At 48.3% G+C, this 14,792-nt stretch overlaps 1 protein-coding gene across 1 annotated transcript in view; it reads left to right on the top strand.

The window, feature by feature from the left end:
• Nucleotides 1-8,266: 8,266 nt before the first annotated feature.
• Nucleotides 8,267-14,792, top strand: part of STOX2 (storkhead box 2) — a 152,834-nt gene continuing 146,308 nt past the window's right edge. The window contains exon 1 of the mRNA XM_068403725.1: nucleotides 8,267-8,630. Within this exon, the coding sequence (XP_068259826.1) occupies nucleotides 8,267-8,630 (364 nt within the window). The remainder of the gene's footprint in view (nucleotides 8,631-14,792) is intronic.

The following is a 14,792-nucleotide window of genomic DNA, read 5'->3' as shown; positions in this document are numbered from 1 at the left end:
CATCCACCCCATCACCCCCTTCAATGACTCCATGTTGCCAAAGGGGACCTGAAAGTGAGCATCTAGCCCATCCACCTTCATATTCCTCTCTTTGCTCTGAGTGAAAGGAAAAAAATGGAGGAGCGGAGAAGCTAGCTGATGGCTGGCAGACACCATCATCTTAATGTGCACCAGTTCTTGGCACTCGCCCGACAGCTACAAAACAAGTGCTGGAAGAGCTGCAGCTGGTCCTGCTGGGGAAGGTGACTGTCACCTGCCTCCCTGCACACATGAGCATTTGCTGGGCTATTCCACAGCCCCTCACCAGTTGAAGGAGCAAAAGGTGATGATTCGCACCACACCGTAACAGGTATCAGATTGTTTTTAAAAGTAGTAATTGCTTGTTGGAAGCAGCGGTAAGGTGCCTGTTACTTTCACGTTTGTAAACCAAGCATGGCTTTGGCTGAACTAGCTCATTGGGGGCAAGACACTTAAGGCCTGAAGTGAAGTGAAAAGAGAGTAGAGTATTGAACGGAGCAAACTGGATAAGAAATTTCTGTAAAAAGGAAAAAGAGAACAAAAAAAAAAACAAAAACACAATGGGAATTTCTTTCTCAGGCCTATGTTCTTTTCCAGAGGCATCTGTACCAAGCAAAGAAACATCAGAAATCGGTATCCTGATCAAAAAAAGATGCAGATGTGTTAAACACATGCTGGTAGGATGTTAGCGGCTGCAGAAGCAGCAAGTGGAAGCGGTGAATTAAAACCTGAGACAGGCACAGCATCCAACATCCTTTGCTACATCCAGCCTTCCCCTAAGCACAAAGATGGTGGTAGTGGTTAGTCCCCCTTCCCACAGGCATTTTTTCTTGCTTGAGTGCAGAAACCCTCTTCCTGCAAAGCTCTGGGGGTTGGAAAGAGACGCCCTTGGTTTAGGGGAGCCCAGAGGAAGGCTGTAAGCCTGGCTCGCATTTTCTGAGCCAAGAAGTGGTCAGTGGGTCAACGCACAGATGGTGGAAAGATGTCACTGTCTGGTTATAGAGAGCAAGCCAGCTGGCCAGCCTGTGCTTTCTGGCAGGAAAAGCAAGGATGTCTTGGCACAGGTGGACGCCTCTTTGTATCTTGCTTTACTGTATCCCTCTGCTGCGTATCAGTATGGATGCCTGCCTGCCTGAAAGGCACGGCAAGTTCTCAAAGGGCTTTTACCCAAAACCAGCAACACCGGTCGCTTTCCCTTTCCCCAGTCAGAAAGGAGGTGTTGTCATTCAAAAATTGGCATGCCAAATGGCCATGGAGCTTCCCCGTTCTGTGATCTGGGAAAGCCTCCCCAGACCTGTGACACCAAGGGGATCTCTGAGAAGCTGACATGCATTAATCTCCTGTGCCAGCTCCCCCCATGCCTGAGAACACCAGTGAAGGTCCCTAACCCCCACCTGCAGGGATGTGCCGTATGGTTCCCACCAGCACAGTATTATATAGCTCCAGTTTCGGTTAGAGACATGGTATTCCTACCCTTTTCAAGCCCACATCAGAGCTGTTCAGCTGAGACTGATGCCTACCCATCTCCCACAGCTCCACTGCTAGGGCAGAGCCAAGGCTGCTCACAAAGCCCATGCCCAGCTCTGGTTCCCCCACCCTGTGTACTGATCACCCTGCCTGCAGAGTGGCTCCTTGCACAGAATCCTCTTTTTAATTTTTTTTTTTTTTCCACAGGTGGGTATTGCAATAGCAGCCCCTGCTTAAATTCTTATTCTGGAAGGTGGAAGAGTTCATTTAATTGTTGATTTAGATGTGGTCATCTCTGCCAATCTCGTCTTTTTGCTTAGGCTCAGAATATACTTTCCGAATGAAAGTGCAGGGTCACAAGTCACTTCACTATGTTTTCCTTTCAGTCCCTGGCCTAATGGGGTCCCTACAGGAAAATCGAGCCAGGACAGGTTGGAGCTCTTGGCTACGCATGTCACATGAACAAGGATTTCCCTTTACCTCGATTTGTCTGTGTGTGCCATTTACATTTGCATAGTCTTAGGGGTATACATATTGCACTGTCATTTCATTCTCCTGAGTGCAACTTCGCACTGCCTGCAGCATTTCTTCACAGGACTTGCTTTGCACTACCTGAGAAGGGGCAGTAGAAGGAAAACACATCTATTCAAAGCAGAGAAATTCAGATTAAAATGCCAAGGTTGGTGGAGACCTTCTAATCTCCTTGGGCTGACATTGGAGTCATTAACTCAGCGATGTGAGAACCGCCCAGGATCAGGCACATGCCTTTGCTTGGCAGGGTCAGGAGCCAGCAGAGCCCCCATGCTTCAGGCCACAGGCTGTGAGAGGAAATATGAAAAAGGGCAGAGAAATAGATTTTATTGCTCTTTCTTCCAGAGCGATCATGAAAATTAATGGCCATTTCATTCACGATTTCTTTCCGTTACTGGTAGGGGAATCATAAAAACAAAACCCGGTTCTTTCAGTATATCAGTGCCTCAGCTGCCTGAACGTGTTTTCCGTGGCTGTTGCAAGGCAATGCGACAAACAGGTATTTTAGGCAAACTGGTGTGCAATTTCCATAATTAAAATTGCATCTTATCTGCAAGTATTGAGTCCTTTGTGGCTCCAGTAGAGCAGAACCGCAGAGTCTGAAGCAAAACCCTGTCTCTGTCAAACACATCGTCTAAGCTCCCACCTTAGTGTCTGGCTGTAATCTGGCCGAAAGCAACCATCAATATCACAGCAGATAAGAGACAATTATAGGTTGGAAGGCACATAAAAATTTCTCTGCTCTAGACAAATATATTCAGAGGGTTAAGGTATAAACATACCCTTTTCTTCCCTCCTTATTAATTTACAGTCAAGAATTTCCCACGCAGGGAATCTGTTCTGGGCCCATTTACCTGCCCCACTGTGATAAGCTGTTTACCAGCTTTTTGGCTTCAAAACATCTGTAAGTCTTATTTCCCTCTTTGCAACTTCATAAATAAGTAAAATTAAAGGGCTTTACAATCTGAGGGTTTTAGTGCAGTGTTATTTACCTGTCTAAATGTAGGCACCTGAATTTGAATGTGAGACCTGTGCCCTGTATTATAAGTGTCCTGTGAGTAAAGTGGGAACATGTTTTCCATGTCTACTGGGAGATGATTTTTCTCCTGGTCAGCATAACTTCCCCAGTATGTGTCGGCTATTGTTAAGCAGACAATAGGTAATTGTCTACCTGTCAGCTCACCTGTCCAAGAGGTACTCACCTCATTGCAAAGATTTAATACCATTGCCAAAGATTTTCCTGAAGAGGAAGATAGGCATACCTGCCATAACCTGGGATCTCCTCTCCTCCCTCAGGTCGCATCCTGCCCCCAGGATCCTTTTTGATGCCAGCAAGTCTGAGTCAGGTAAAAGCTTAAAAATGATGCAGTCAGCTATTTCCTATGCTGCTTATTAGTTGGGTGTTTAGTTTGAATGTAGCTCATCACTCCTCACATGGGAAACTCCCATTGACTTCACTGGGGACTCTGCCTGAGCAAGGTCTTCTGAGCAGGGCTTCTTGATGGAGTATGGCAGGTCAGGACCGAGCGCAGATATACTTGGCTCCTACCAGAGCGGGGATTGTCAAACAGCCATTCCTGGGATGATTTTTACTAGCAGATCTCCAGAGACTTTACAAACGTGAGAAGTATTATCCCTGCATTACAAAAACTGGTTACCAAAACAAATAGGTAAAGCTAAGCGAGGTGCTATTTTAGGAATTCTTGGTGGCAAATCAGTGTCTTCATGTGATGCAAACTATGGAAAAGTAGAGCTATATTTACCTACAAAAGCTGCCACACTTCTGTGAAGAGTTTTAAGGAACAACTATCAACATCCCCCTTCCATGGCCTTGCTTTTTTTAGATGCAAGTCACCATCACTGTTCATGATCTTCATTGTTTTAGAGCATTCACTCTGCTGAGATGGCTCCTGGTTTTTCTCAGGGTATGACAAGAAGAGCACCAGGCCTGTGTGTTACTGGAGTACCTGTTCCTGGCCCTTCTCCTGCATGCCTGCAGTGGCAAAGCCAGAAGCCAGAGCCATTTACATCGACTCTGTGTCTGAGCAAGTCTGTCCGGGCTCATGTAGCTCTCTACCAGGGTAGGAGAAGGGAGCAACTCTTCTCAAAATTTATTATTGAGGTCTGTAAGCTCCAGTCTCGTTAGGGCTGCAGTAAATGCCATATTTGACGATGGCAGTCACAGCACGCTCTGTGCCACTGGGCCACCTGTGTGAGTCTCCAGCTTCAGTCAGCCTTCCACAGGACACATGTATGTCCAAAAAAAAGCCCAGGCATCCTGTGGCTGGTAGTTCTGCGATGCCTTGGCGGTTTCTTGCCAAACACTTCAGGTACCCAAAAACCCATGTAGCGGTAAGAGCAGTTTCTTCCCGGGAATGAGGCGACTCGGCTGGGAAGTATGCAGGACCCTCTTGCCAGGTAACAACACTGGAGGGACAGTAAGGAGGGAAGGTATCATTTCTTCTTGTATAAAACCACTAGAGAGATTTTTAAAAAATGTTTTCTGATTGATAGGAAATACTCTTTCAAAAACCCTCACAGAAGAAATCCTAAATAATGCGCTTGCCTGAATACTGCATCTGAAGCACATCACTTGCTGACACACTATGTAGGCTGCAAAACTGTGTAACTTGCCTTACTATGTACAAATCAAGGAGGCACAACCACCATTAAGTATACATATTTCACCTCAGCCTGCCTTTTCCATTCTGTGGCCGGGATGAATTCTGGAGGAATACTCTTTTCCCAGAGAGTGTTTAATAAGGTGATGTGTGCAGCAGACAGAAGTACCACACCTGAGATGTGGATCAGGTGGTGAAGGCAGCCAGAGAACTCAGCTCCATCAGGTTTGTTTGGCTTTCTCCTCCTACCTAGAATAAATAAGGTGATTTGCTGAAGACCTCCTGCCGCTGCTGATGCATTTCAAAGAGACGTGTCTAAATCTTCAGGGGTTTCGCCCTGCTAGCAGGGTAAACATCTGCCTTTCCAAACACTTCAGAGGCACTTAGGAGTTCCACTTCACCCACTTTCACTACTTTTCCGTAAGAAGATTGTAGGCTGTCTTCTCGCTTGTATTTCTAAGGGAAATACCAGATTGGCTTTAGTCTGGCTATAGGTCTTGATTGCTTGGAAGAAGTCCCTTGAAGTGGGAGTGAATGGAAAGGAAGAAGATGCTGTTTAACCCCAAACTGGCAAGCATCAAAACATAAATAAACCAAAATAAACCAAAACTCTGAAGATTCTGAGGGAAAAAAATGTGTTTGAATCAGTAACAAGATGGGAAAAAAATGGGAATAATGAATGATGAACAGTTTACTCAGTACATACTTGTTGTCCACAGCTTTTCCCCAGGCCCTTGAAACAAGGGGAGTCTCTTAATTGGGTCTTCAACATCCTGCTCAGGCAATCTTGGTGCTGGCTTTTACGGGGACAGCACCTAACCCCCAGTGCATGGTGTATTTTAATTTGTGCCACAGTCCCTGTGCTCCGTCCAACATATTGTGGAGAAATGATCGCGTACTCCCTTTTGTAACCTTGTCATTACAGTTGTGTGTGACATTACATGTGTGCAAGCTGCCGAGAGGGGTAGTGTGTGGATGGAGGGATGAAGGGAGGGAGGGAGGGAGGGACAACCAGCCTGCCAGCGTAGGGGAGAGGCGTGAAGCAGCTCGAGGGAAGAGATGGTGAAAGCAGGGTGGGAGAGGATTAGCAGGCCGAGGACTAGCCTTTACAGGAGAATGAGCCAGGGGTAGGGAAGATGTTGACAGCCCACAAGTATTACTGCAAATGCCTTGCAAGGAGAGGAAAACGACTACATGGCGTGTTTCGCCACACCGATTGCTTCAGAAATTAGTATTGAAAGGAAAAGGAGCTCAGCTAATGGAGAGAGCAACACCGACGCCGTGACCAGCGAGGCATGCCACGCTGAACATGCGCTTTTTCCAGTGGCAGCACGAGGATCACGGATTTGGCTAGCACTTGGGATTTGGGGGCTGTAGGCAAAACGTGGGGCCCGCACCTAAGTGCTCAGTACATGTTCAGTGCAGAAACCTAAAAAAAGTCAAAGGGCTAATTTGGCTCCTTTGTTCTTGCAGGTAGAAATAAAAACTGAAAAACCCAACCAAGCCCTTGAGTTACCTGGTGACTCTGATCAGCGGTCGAGATGTCAATGGGATGTGCTCCACGCAAAGGCAACACAAAGGTGAGCCCTGCCCAGGAGAACTGAAATGCAAGTACGATGGGCGAGATAAAAGGCTGATATAATGCAGAGAGGAGGAAGGCACAAGGTAAGAATAACATGAGTATGACAAGATCATGACAGTAGTTTCAACACACTAAGACTAGCTCTTTTAACACGCAATCAATGGCTCAGATGAGCTTTGGGAAGCAGTTTGAAGGACAGTAAGGATGCCGGGGGGATCTTCTTGCAAAGCTTAGGGCTGAATGACAACATGAAAGTGCTCCTTTCAAATGCTGACAGCAGAACCACCAAAACTATTGCTGGCTGAGGCGAGGGGCATCCTGAGAGCTTGTTGTGCTGGATATGTGGGAAAGGGTTAGAGAACTGCCAGTCAGCATTAATAGGCTCTGCTCCTGGCTCGAAATGACTCACAGTGCTTATGGATGATTTATTTTACCTCTGATTTCCCTTTTGGTAAAGTTGCTTTCATACAATTTGTCTCCTCATAAAACTCTTTGGGATGCTGGTAAATTTGACCTTCCTTGGTACAGTGACTAGACAGCACTGGATGAAACCCAAAAAGGAGGGAATGAGAATACCAGAGAAGCCTGACTTATACAGTGCCCCAGAGAAGAAAATGGGTGAAACCAGATGGAGAGCACCACAGGATTTGAATGTTAGAACCAAATAGGTGATAGTTTAAGGGGACCAAAAGTGCCAAGGCATGTTGATGTGAGCGAATTCAGCAGCAACAGGTAAAACACCATAGCTTGTGCATAGCACAGAGTGTGGGGGCTGCAGCAACTCTCGTACCGCTGCCCAGCAGAGCAGCCGCTACCTCCTCTCTCCTCTCACTCCCCTCTCCTCTGCCTCCACTCTTGACCCTCTGCTCTATGGCACAGTTTTCTTCCTTGTGTTCTTTGCCTTTGTGGTGCATTCCCACACTTTGTTGCTGGTTTTCCTAGTACTGCGGTGCCCCACTCCCTGGGGCAAGGTGAGGGTGCTGCTGGAGCCACCCGCATGGTCCGCACAGCACGAAGGCATCCAACAGCCACAGCTGATTCAGGAGCTCAAGCCCTGTTTTCAGAATTGAGACTCAGTTTCGCTGTGGGTTTGAGGGTTTCTATGGAAGTTGGGAGTGAAGTTCCTAAACTTGCCTTCTCGCAAGTGTAACTGGCACCTTACTGCCAGTGCTTGCAGCTGAGCGGCCATCTACTGCTTCGACACATGCCCCAGGCCAGGCTCTGCTGTGAAGGACCCCCTCCATTTCTGCTCGTGCCTTGCCCGTTTTTACTGAGCTGTCCCTTGAGCCTCATGGGGAGCCAGCGACCTGAAGCACAGAAGAGGCAAAATATTAAACTGCTGGAAAAAAGCCACAGAAGTTAGGAGTGAACCTTGCAGTGGCTCCATCACTATTAGATTTCAGTACCCCTAAGACACAAAGCAACACAGGATTATTATGGGTGAAGAAGGTGGTTATGGACGTTTGGACACGGTGGGGTCAGTGCCGCTCACTAGGTGTTTTACCTACAGCTGTGTAACCACTGGAAGAAGCACAAATGTAACGATCGTGAGACTTGCTGGGATGATCTGGAAGGGACTGGGGGGATGCCCCTGTGTTTCACACGGGGAAGGCAAGGGTGAGGTCTCCCGAAACTGGAGGGTGCCGGGAAGCCTACACTGCCAGCCAGGACAGGCAACGGGCTCGTTTCGTTTTTGGGGATGGTGCTCCCGTTCCCGCACTAGGACAGGGCGGCGGGCGGCGGGGTGCGGTGGGGTGGGGGCTTCCCGGCCGGGAGGCGGCTGCCGCTGCCCGCTGCGGGACCGGTACCCGCGGGATAACGTCGCCGCCTCGCCCGCTGCGCCGGACCGCGCCGTGCCGTGCCGTGCCGGGGGTGTGCCGGGGGCGGAGCGGCCCGGGCCCTACCGTGTCGGGGCGGAGCGGTGCGGAGCGCGGACAGCCGGCCGCGGAAGGCAGCGCGGCCGCGGGAAGGCATGTCCGTGTCCGTGTCCGTGTCCGTGTCCGTGTCCGTGTCCGTGCCCGTGCCCGGCGGCGGGCGGTGAGCGGCCATGCCGCGCAGGGCGGAGCGGTGCCTGCAGATCGCTCCGCACTCCCTGGCCATCGTCCTGGGCGCCGCGGCCGGGGGGCGGCCGGGGGGCGGCGGCGGCGGTGGGGGCGGCGGTGCGGGGCCGGCGGCGGAGCTGGGCCGCCACCGCATCGGCTACGAGATCTTCGCGGACTTCAAGCGGGAGAACATGCAGCACTTCTGGGACCGGCGGGCCACGGCGGCGGTGGCCGAGACCTTCTTCCTGGGCTGGATCGACGAGCAGGTGCTGCTGGTGCAGGGCAAGGAGGAGCACCTGGAGGTGCTGCGGCAGGGCTGGGCGCGCCGCTCCCTCAAGCCCCCCAGCGGCTTCCACATCAAGTGCCTGGGTAGGTGCCGAGGGGGCGGCGGGGCTCCGCGGGGGGCTCTCCGCCCTGGGCGGGGGGCGCGGCGACGGGGCGAGCGCGGCGGCGGCCCCGCGGAGCTGCCCCCGGAGCGCCCGCCGCCGGTGCCGGGGACTGGGGGGTGGAAAGGGGGGCCCCTCCCCGCCGCGGGATTTGCGCCCCCAAAACTGGGGTGGGCGCGAAAGGGGTGAGCCAGGGCAGGACCGGCGGCGTTACGAGGATGCGCTGCAAGTCATCGGGGTTTGCCAGAAGAGCTGCAGGCGACAGCGGTAGGGTGGGTTGGAGAGGTGAGTTCCCCCGTGTCCTTCAGCGGGCGAGGTTAAAACCATGATTGTAAGTTCTGGGACATGCCCCTCGCAGGGTGAAATGCCGGCCGGCCTTCTGTGCGCCGGCTCCTGGGGCACGCTTGTCTCGGGCGCTTCACTGCAGGGGGACCCCGCACCGTCCTGAGCGACGAGGCCTTTGCACAGTCTAGGAGTAACTGCTAACGTTTACAGATAGTGCAAGCTTTTAATTAGAGTTATAATCAGTTCATTAAAAATACTAATTTCTAGCATTGTGAATTTAAAAAGTTCATCTTAGCATTTCTAGGCTTGCTAAACCAATATTTCGGTTTATGTTTGGATCTACTTGGTAGCTCAAACTTGTGTCACAGGATTGCTGTGAAGGTGTCTTCCATGGCAAGAAGTAGTAGTAGGAGATGAGGAATGTATGTTTTTTTGCAGTGCAAGGCAGGTGACTTTCGGAGCAGTAAATGGCAAGTCTGTCATGCCGCGGTGGGCTGAAGATTCAAGTTACCGTGTGATCCCCCAAGGGAGTCCCACCTATGTGCAGTGCGGCCTAGGAAGGAGCACATCTCTTCCTGAATTTTCTTCAGGAAACAAAAAATCCTAGTGTGGGAAGCAAAAATGTTTGCAGCACTTATTTTGACATACACACAAAAAACCTCCCTCCAATAAAAAAAGCTGTGGCTATTGGTGTATATATTGGGGCGTTGTGAAGAACAACAGAACTGAAGTTTTCCTTAGGATTTAAGGTAATTTGCAACCTTCACAGAGTGAAACATGCACCTTCTATGTGGACAGAAGACAAATTGTGAGGATTTGTTTTATTGCTGTGAAGGTCTCATTGCGTCCCACGGCCACTGCAGTGGTGATAGTGAGGCAAACTGTCTGTTCCTTATGTACAACTTCTATCATCTGTGTCTTATGCAGCGGGCACCTGGGGCAGGTCATGGAGTTAGAGATGCTCTCTCTGCACTGGGAGTTTCAGATCCTTAAAAATGGATGGTCCTGTGCATTTCTTTTAAAAAATTTAGCTGAGTAAGGTTCCTGCAAAGAATGGAGTGTGAATATGTGGTGTTTCTCAGTTTCCTTTTTTAATCTCGGTTTTGAGTGGTTTTAGCTGTTGCTGTCCTTCCGGAATAGGCAATGCAGAGTCTGATCACTGCTGTCCATCGGCAGTCTTGTCTCTCAGACACTTCTCTGTCACTCACTGTTTCTTCATCAGACTTACCTGAATATTACAATTTCTTCCATGCTGAGAGGGAAGCTGAGGACAAGCTGCCCTCTTAAAAATGAGCCGATGGACCTTTTTTTCCTCGTTATAGTGAAATTTCCTCTGAACGACTGATGACAAAACAGTGTTGGAGAACAGGTGGTAAATCCTATTCTGGTGATAGAGAAGTTTTCTGCATTCCACCAATATTTAGAGAAGGGTAAAAAGTTCGGTAGTGGACTTGCATTGTGGCAGAGGTTTGGATGGACTTGCTGTTCATGGCCAGCAAACAAGGGGAGAAAACCTCCATGTGCTACTTTCCACCAAAGGCTGTTAAATCCTTATGCCTTTACTTTTGCAATGAAGTGTGGTGGTAAGCGTAGAGATATGGGCAGTGGTTAGTGCTAGCTGCTCAGTGTAGCTTTTGTGGGCTTTTTGGCTCCCGCTGGACCAAGGATGAAGAACTCTTGAATGGGTGCCATTGCCTGATGGAGTATAAGGGTCAGTGTTTGATTTTTGGGGTGTCCCTGGACCCTACCCATCAGGTGACATTCCTCAGCCCGCTGCACAGGAGGGCTATGAAAGGGTGTGCTCTGACCTTGATGTTACTAAAGCCAGACAAGGAATGTAAACAGGTCTTTGTGGCCCGTTTTAAAATACGGAAACACAACTTTTGCTGGAAGTTCGCGTTAATAAGTAAGCTCACCGGTGTGTAAATAATATGCATTCCTTGGGGGGTTATCTTCGCTGTGAATTTACAAAAGACTGGAGCCAAAAGTTTTCATTTGACTTTAAAAATAGTAAATGCCTCTCAGTATTTGATTAAAGGCTATGAAAGAAGAGCAGGGGGCTGCTGGAGTCTTGCCTGTTGAACAGTGCCCTTAGCTGCGCTACATGAGGTGGGAGCAACTGATTGATTTTTATTTTTTTTCACTGCCTTTTTTCCACACCCAGACTGATAATTCAGGTCTTGTATCTAAGTAGATTCAACTTGCACTTACTCTAAGGTTAGGTAATTTAGGAATTGTCAAAGTAACGGGCCTGGCCTGTGGGCATGAGCATCTGCTTAAATGTGTGTAATTGTATTTTCAACATAATTAGGTGCCTAATGTGTAAATGGCTGTGACTTATTTAGGAGCTCTCTCACACTTTATTCTCCACTTGGTAGCATTAAAGTAGCGAACAGTACACCTACAGACAGAAAGAAAAAGTCCCCATGCTTTTCAGCTTCTAAAAAAAAGTGGTGGGTATCTCAGGCTGAGAGGAAAACCTGCTTGTTGGGAGGTGTGGAACAGTAATATTTTACTACTGTTAATAAATAACTGATAGGGTCAAGGGGAAAAAGTGGCATGGTATTTTTGATGAAGGTGAAGCTGGTGTTTGCTGCTGCTCTGGCCCAGCTGGTAGCCCCCATGCTATGGTGGGAATAGGGGGCTGCCATGTCTGGGTGTAGCAGTGAGGGGGTGCATGGGGATGACCTGGCGGGTACTTCTCTGCAACCCAGAGCCATGAGGGTAGCCGGGCAATGCTGTAGCAGGCCTTGGGGTCAGTTCATGCCTGTTCTCTTGCCTGTCTGGCTGCTTGCAGAAAGGTGGGGTGGCTTTCTGCCCCACCTGCCCCTGGAGCCCGGCTGGGATGGGGTAGCTGGAGGACAAGCTGCCTGCCCCAAAGCGGTGTGGGGAGAGCATCCTGACCTCCCACTGCTGCCTGGCAGGGGACGCTGGACAGAAATGCCTCCTCTTCTCAGCTGCACGACCTGCATACACAGGTACCGGAAAGCCTTGGACAACGCTTCCCTTCACCTTCATTGTTAAGTGCTAACGCGACCCAGAAATTCTGACTGCAGCCTGACTTTGAAACCTTTGCTGGTGTTGCTGACGTTTCTCGTTCATTGTGGTCCAGAGCCTTGGCTGGTCTGATGAGTAATGGGTTGTGATGGCCACGGAGATAACAACTGGAGGAGAAAGTAGCTGGTAAGGAGGAGGGAATACTAAACCGAGGTAACAACTGGAGGAGAAAGTAGCTGGTAAGGAGGAGGGAATACTAAACCTCTACTATGCGCAGCATGTTTTCTCCTGCTGGGATTGTAAAATGTAAACCAGGAGGAGACTCATCACTGAGTTGTCTTTCCACGTTTAAGTCGCCCTTTCTTGATAATGAGAATTTCATGACTGTAATCTGTAATTAACAGGGACTGGACAGTCCTAGTGTGTTTGGTGCAGGTGTATCTGAGCCAGAAAGTAAATGGATTAAAATCCACATGAGGTTCCAGTGTCTGAAGATTCAACTCTTGAATTGTAAAATTAGACCCTATTGTGAAATAGGGCAGGAATATGAAGCACATCAGAGAGTACTTTAGCACCTCAGCTTAGGGTTTGAGGATACAGGGAATGAAGTGTTTCATGTGTGACTTTAAGAAAACTGCCAGAGAAATAAGTTTTAAACTAAATGATTATGCCATAAAAGCTTGCTCAGCATCAGTTTCTGCAGTGATCAGAGTTACTCGGGTATTAGGAAATTGGTGGGTGTATCTAGGTTTTTAAGTTGGCTGAAGGGGAAGCTTTGGGGAACATAAGCAGACTTTGTATAAACAAAACCCTCAAACCTAAATTTGCTGATTTAGAGGGTCAAGGAAACCTTATGCAAACCTATAGGTCCCGTGACGAAATTCATTGTCTTTGGTAAGAGTGATTTGAAGCTTTCTTGTAACTTTGCAAGGCTTTCGCAACTTAAGTCTTTAATGAGTCTTATTATTTTAATAAGATTTCTGTCTTTGACACACCTTCCATTTGCACCCACTAATATTTGTCATCCTGGAAGCTGAATATTTTTTTTCCCCTTTCAGCTCTTATGTGCAAGGTGCTGCTGGTGTAGCAGGATGCTCCGCCTCATTTATGGGTCTTCATCGCCTTTTGTGTTCTCAGCTGAGACTTCCTTCTGTATCTCTTGCACTTGATTTCTGTGTCTCGGACAATGGGCATCTTTGAGAGGTTTTCATACGCTTCGTGGAAGGGCCGTGCCCTTTTGTAACGATTGCTTGAAAAGAAGGGACCAAACTTTATAATAACCCTTTGGTCATGCCCACAGCAATTTCTCCAATTAGAAGCTGATGTTTCAAATGGAGTTTTCAAGAAATGTATGTGCAATAATTAAACTAACTAGCAGGAGTTATAATTCAGTGAAGTCGGTGAGGCCAGGCTGTTGTCCATTGTTCCTGCTCAGCCAGGCATAGGGGAGGGAAACTTTTTTGCTGCACTGGGAGCTGGAGCTAAGTGTTCCCTTTCTTTTTTCTCCCTACAGTGTTCTCTCTTGCCACCAAAAATTAAATTAACACCCCACCAGTTTAGGTTCAGTAATTTTCACAGTAAGTTTTCCAATCATTAGTGGATGGTTATGGTGCAGTGTAGACTGTTGGACATTGAATGTTATTCATCTATAGCCTGTCATAAAAAGTGAATTGTCTTTTTTCTTTCCAATTATCTCCTTTATATAATGAAAATTTCTTTTCAGTGAGGAAGTGTTAGGTTTCATAGTAATAAAACCTCTGAGGAGGAGTTTACCACACACTCATGTACACCTTTTGTATGCCTCGTGGTATTACCATGGGAACTTCAGGGGATTTAAACTACAATTTTTTTTCTCCTTCTCTTCCACCCTAACTTAGAGCTGGTTAGAGATCCACTAAGCACTTTTTATGTTTTTGAGGTGGTTATTGCAGCCTGAAAAAAAGAAAGAAGGTAAACTTAAGCTGATGGCCTGGCTGAGGTGCTTGAGTTTACTCCCAAGTTTGAGTAAAGAACTTTGCTGCTCGGAAGTGTTGGGTTGGGCCTTTAATGTACTTTGTAAAAGCAGCTTTTAGAGACTTGTGAGGGAGAGGGAAGAGCTAAATGAGTGTGGACTGCATATAATGTGCCTGATCTCTCAGTGTGTGGTTTGTGCTTATGTTTTGGCAGTGAAATCTTGAAGTCAGAAATGCTTTTTGATCTTTAAAGAAAGCTGTGGATAGTCTGCAAGACTAATGCAGGTTATCTAAAATGTATTGTGAAAATAAAAAGCACACAGGAAGGAAAGAGATGCCTTATTTAATTTCATTTCTTTTTCTTTTTTTCATTCCACGCAGCTTCTCATGAAGCACAGTCGAATACACTGACACATGGTATTGTGCAACTCAAGGGAAGGATTTATAAGGTTAATGGCCAGCTAGTACAGTCTCTCCACCTCCTTCCCCCCCACAAAGAGTGCCATTGTATAGTAAAGAGTCCTTCCCGGTGGCAGATAAGTCATCCAGCCTTGCAAGCTAAGCGTATGCTCTGTGTAAGGAAGCGATGCTGTAAGGGAACAGCGGTGGCCGAGAGCAGCCCTTGGCCATGGAGCTCTGCCGAAGCACGGAAGTGGCACCCGGGCCACAGCTCTCTCCATCCCTTTGTCTGTGCATGAGGTCCAGTCTTTAATTAAACGATCCTCATTTCCCTCCTCGAAGGGCCCTTGTCTTTGCCAGGGAGCGGCGGCGTGGGTGCGCGATGAAAGAAGCCCTTGTCAGTTGTTATTCCCAGTGCTTAAAGTGGGCTCCCGGGCTGCCAGCATCACATGCTGGCAGGCCACTCACTAAATCACCTTTCCGTCTGTCCTGCTCTTGTTTTGTACGTAGTC

This window comes from Nyctibius grandis, chromosome 6 (genome assembly GCF_013368605.1).
Source record: "Nyctibius grandis isolate bNycGra1 chromosome 6, bNycGra1.pri, whole genome shotgun sequence".
NCBI lineage: Eukaryota > Metazoa > Chordata > Aves > Nyctibiiformes > Nyctibiidae > Nyctibius > Nyctibius grandis.
This window is presented reverse-complemented; position numbering and strand designations above follow the sequence as displayed.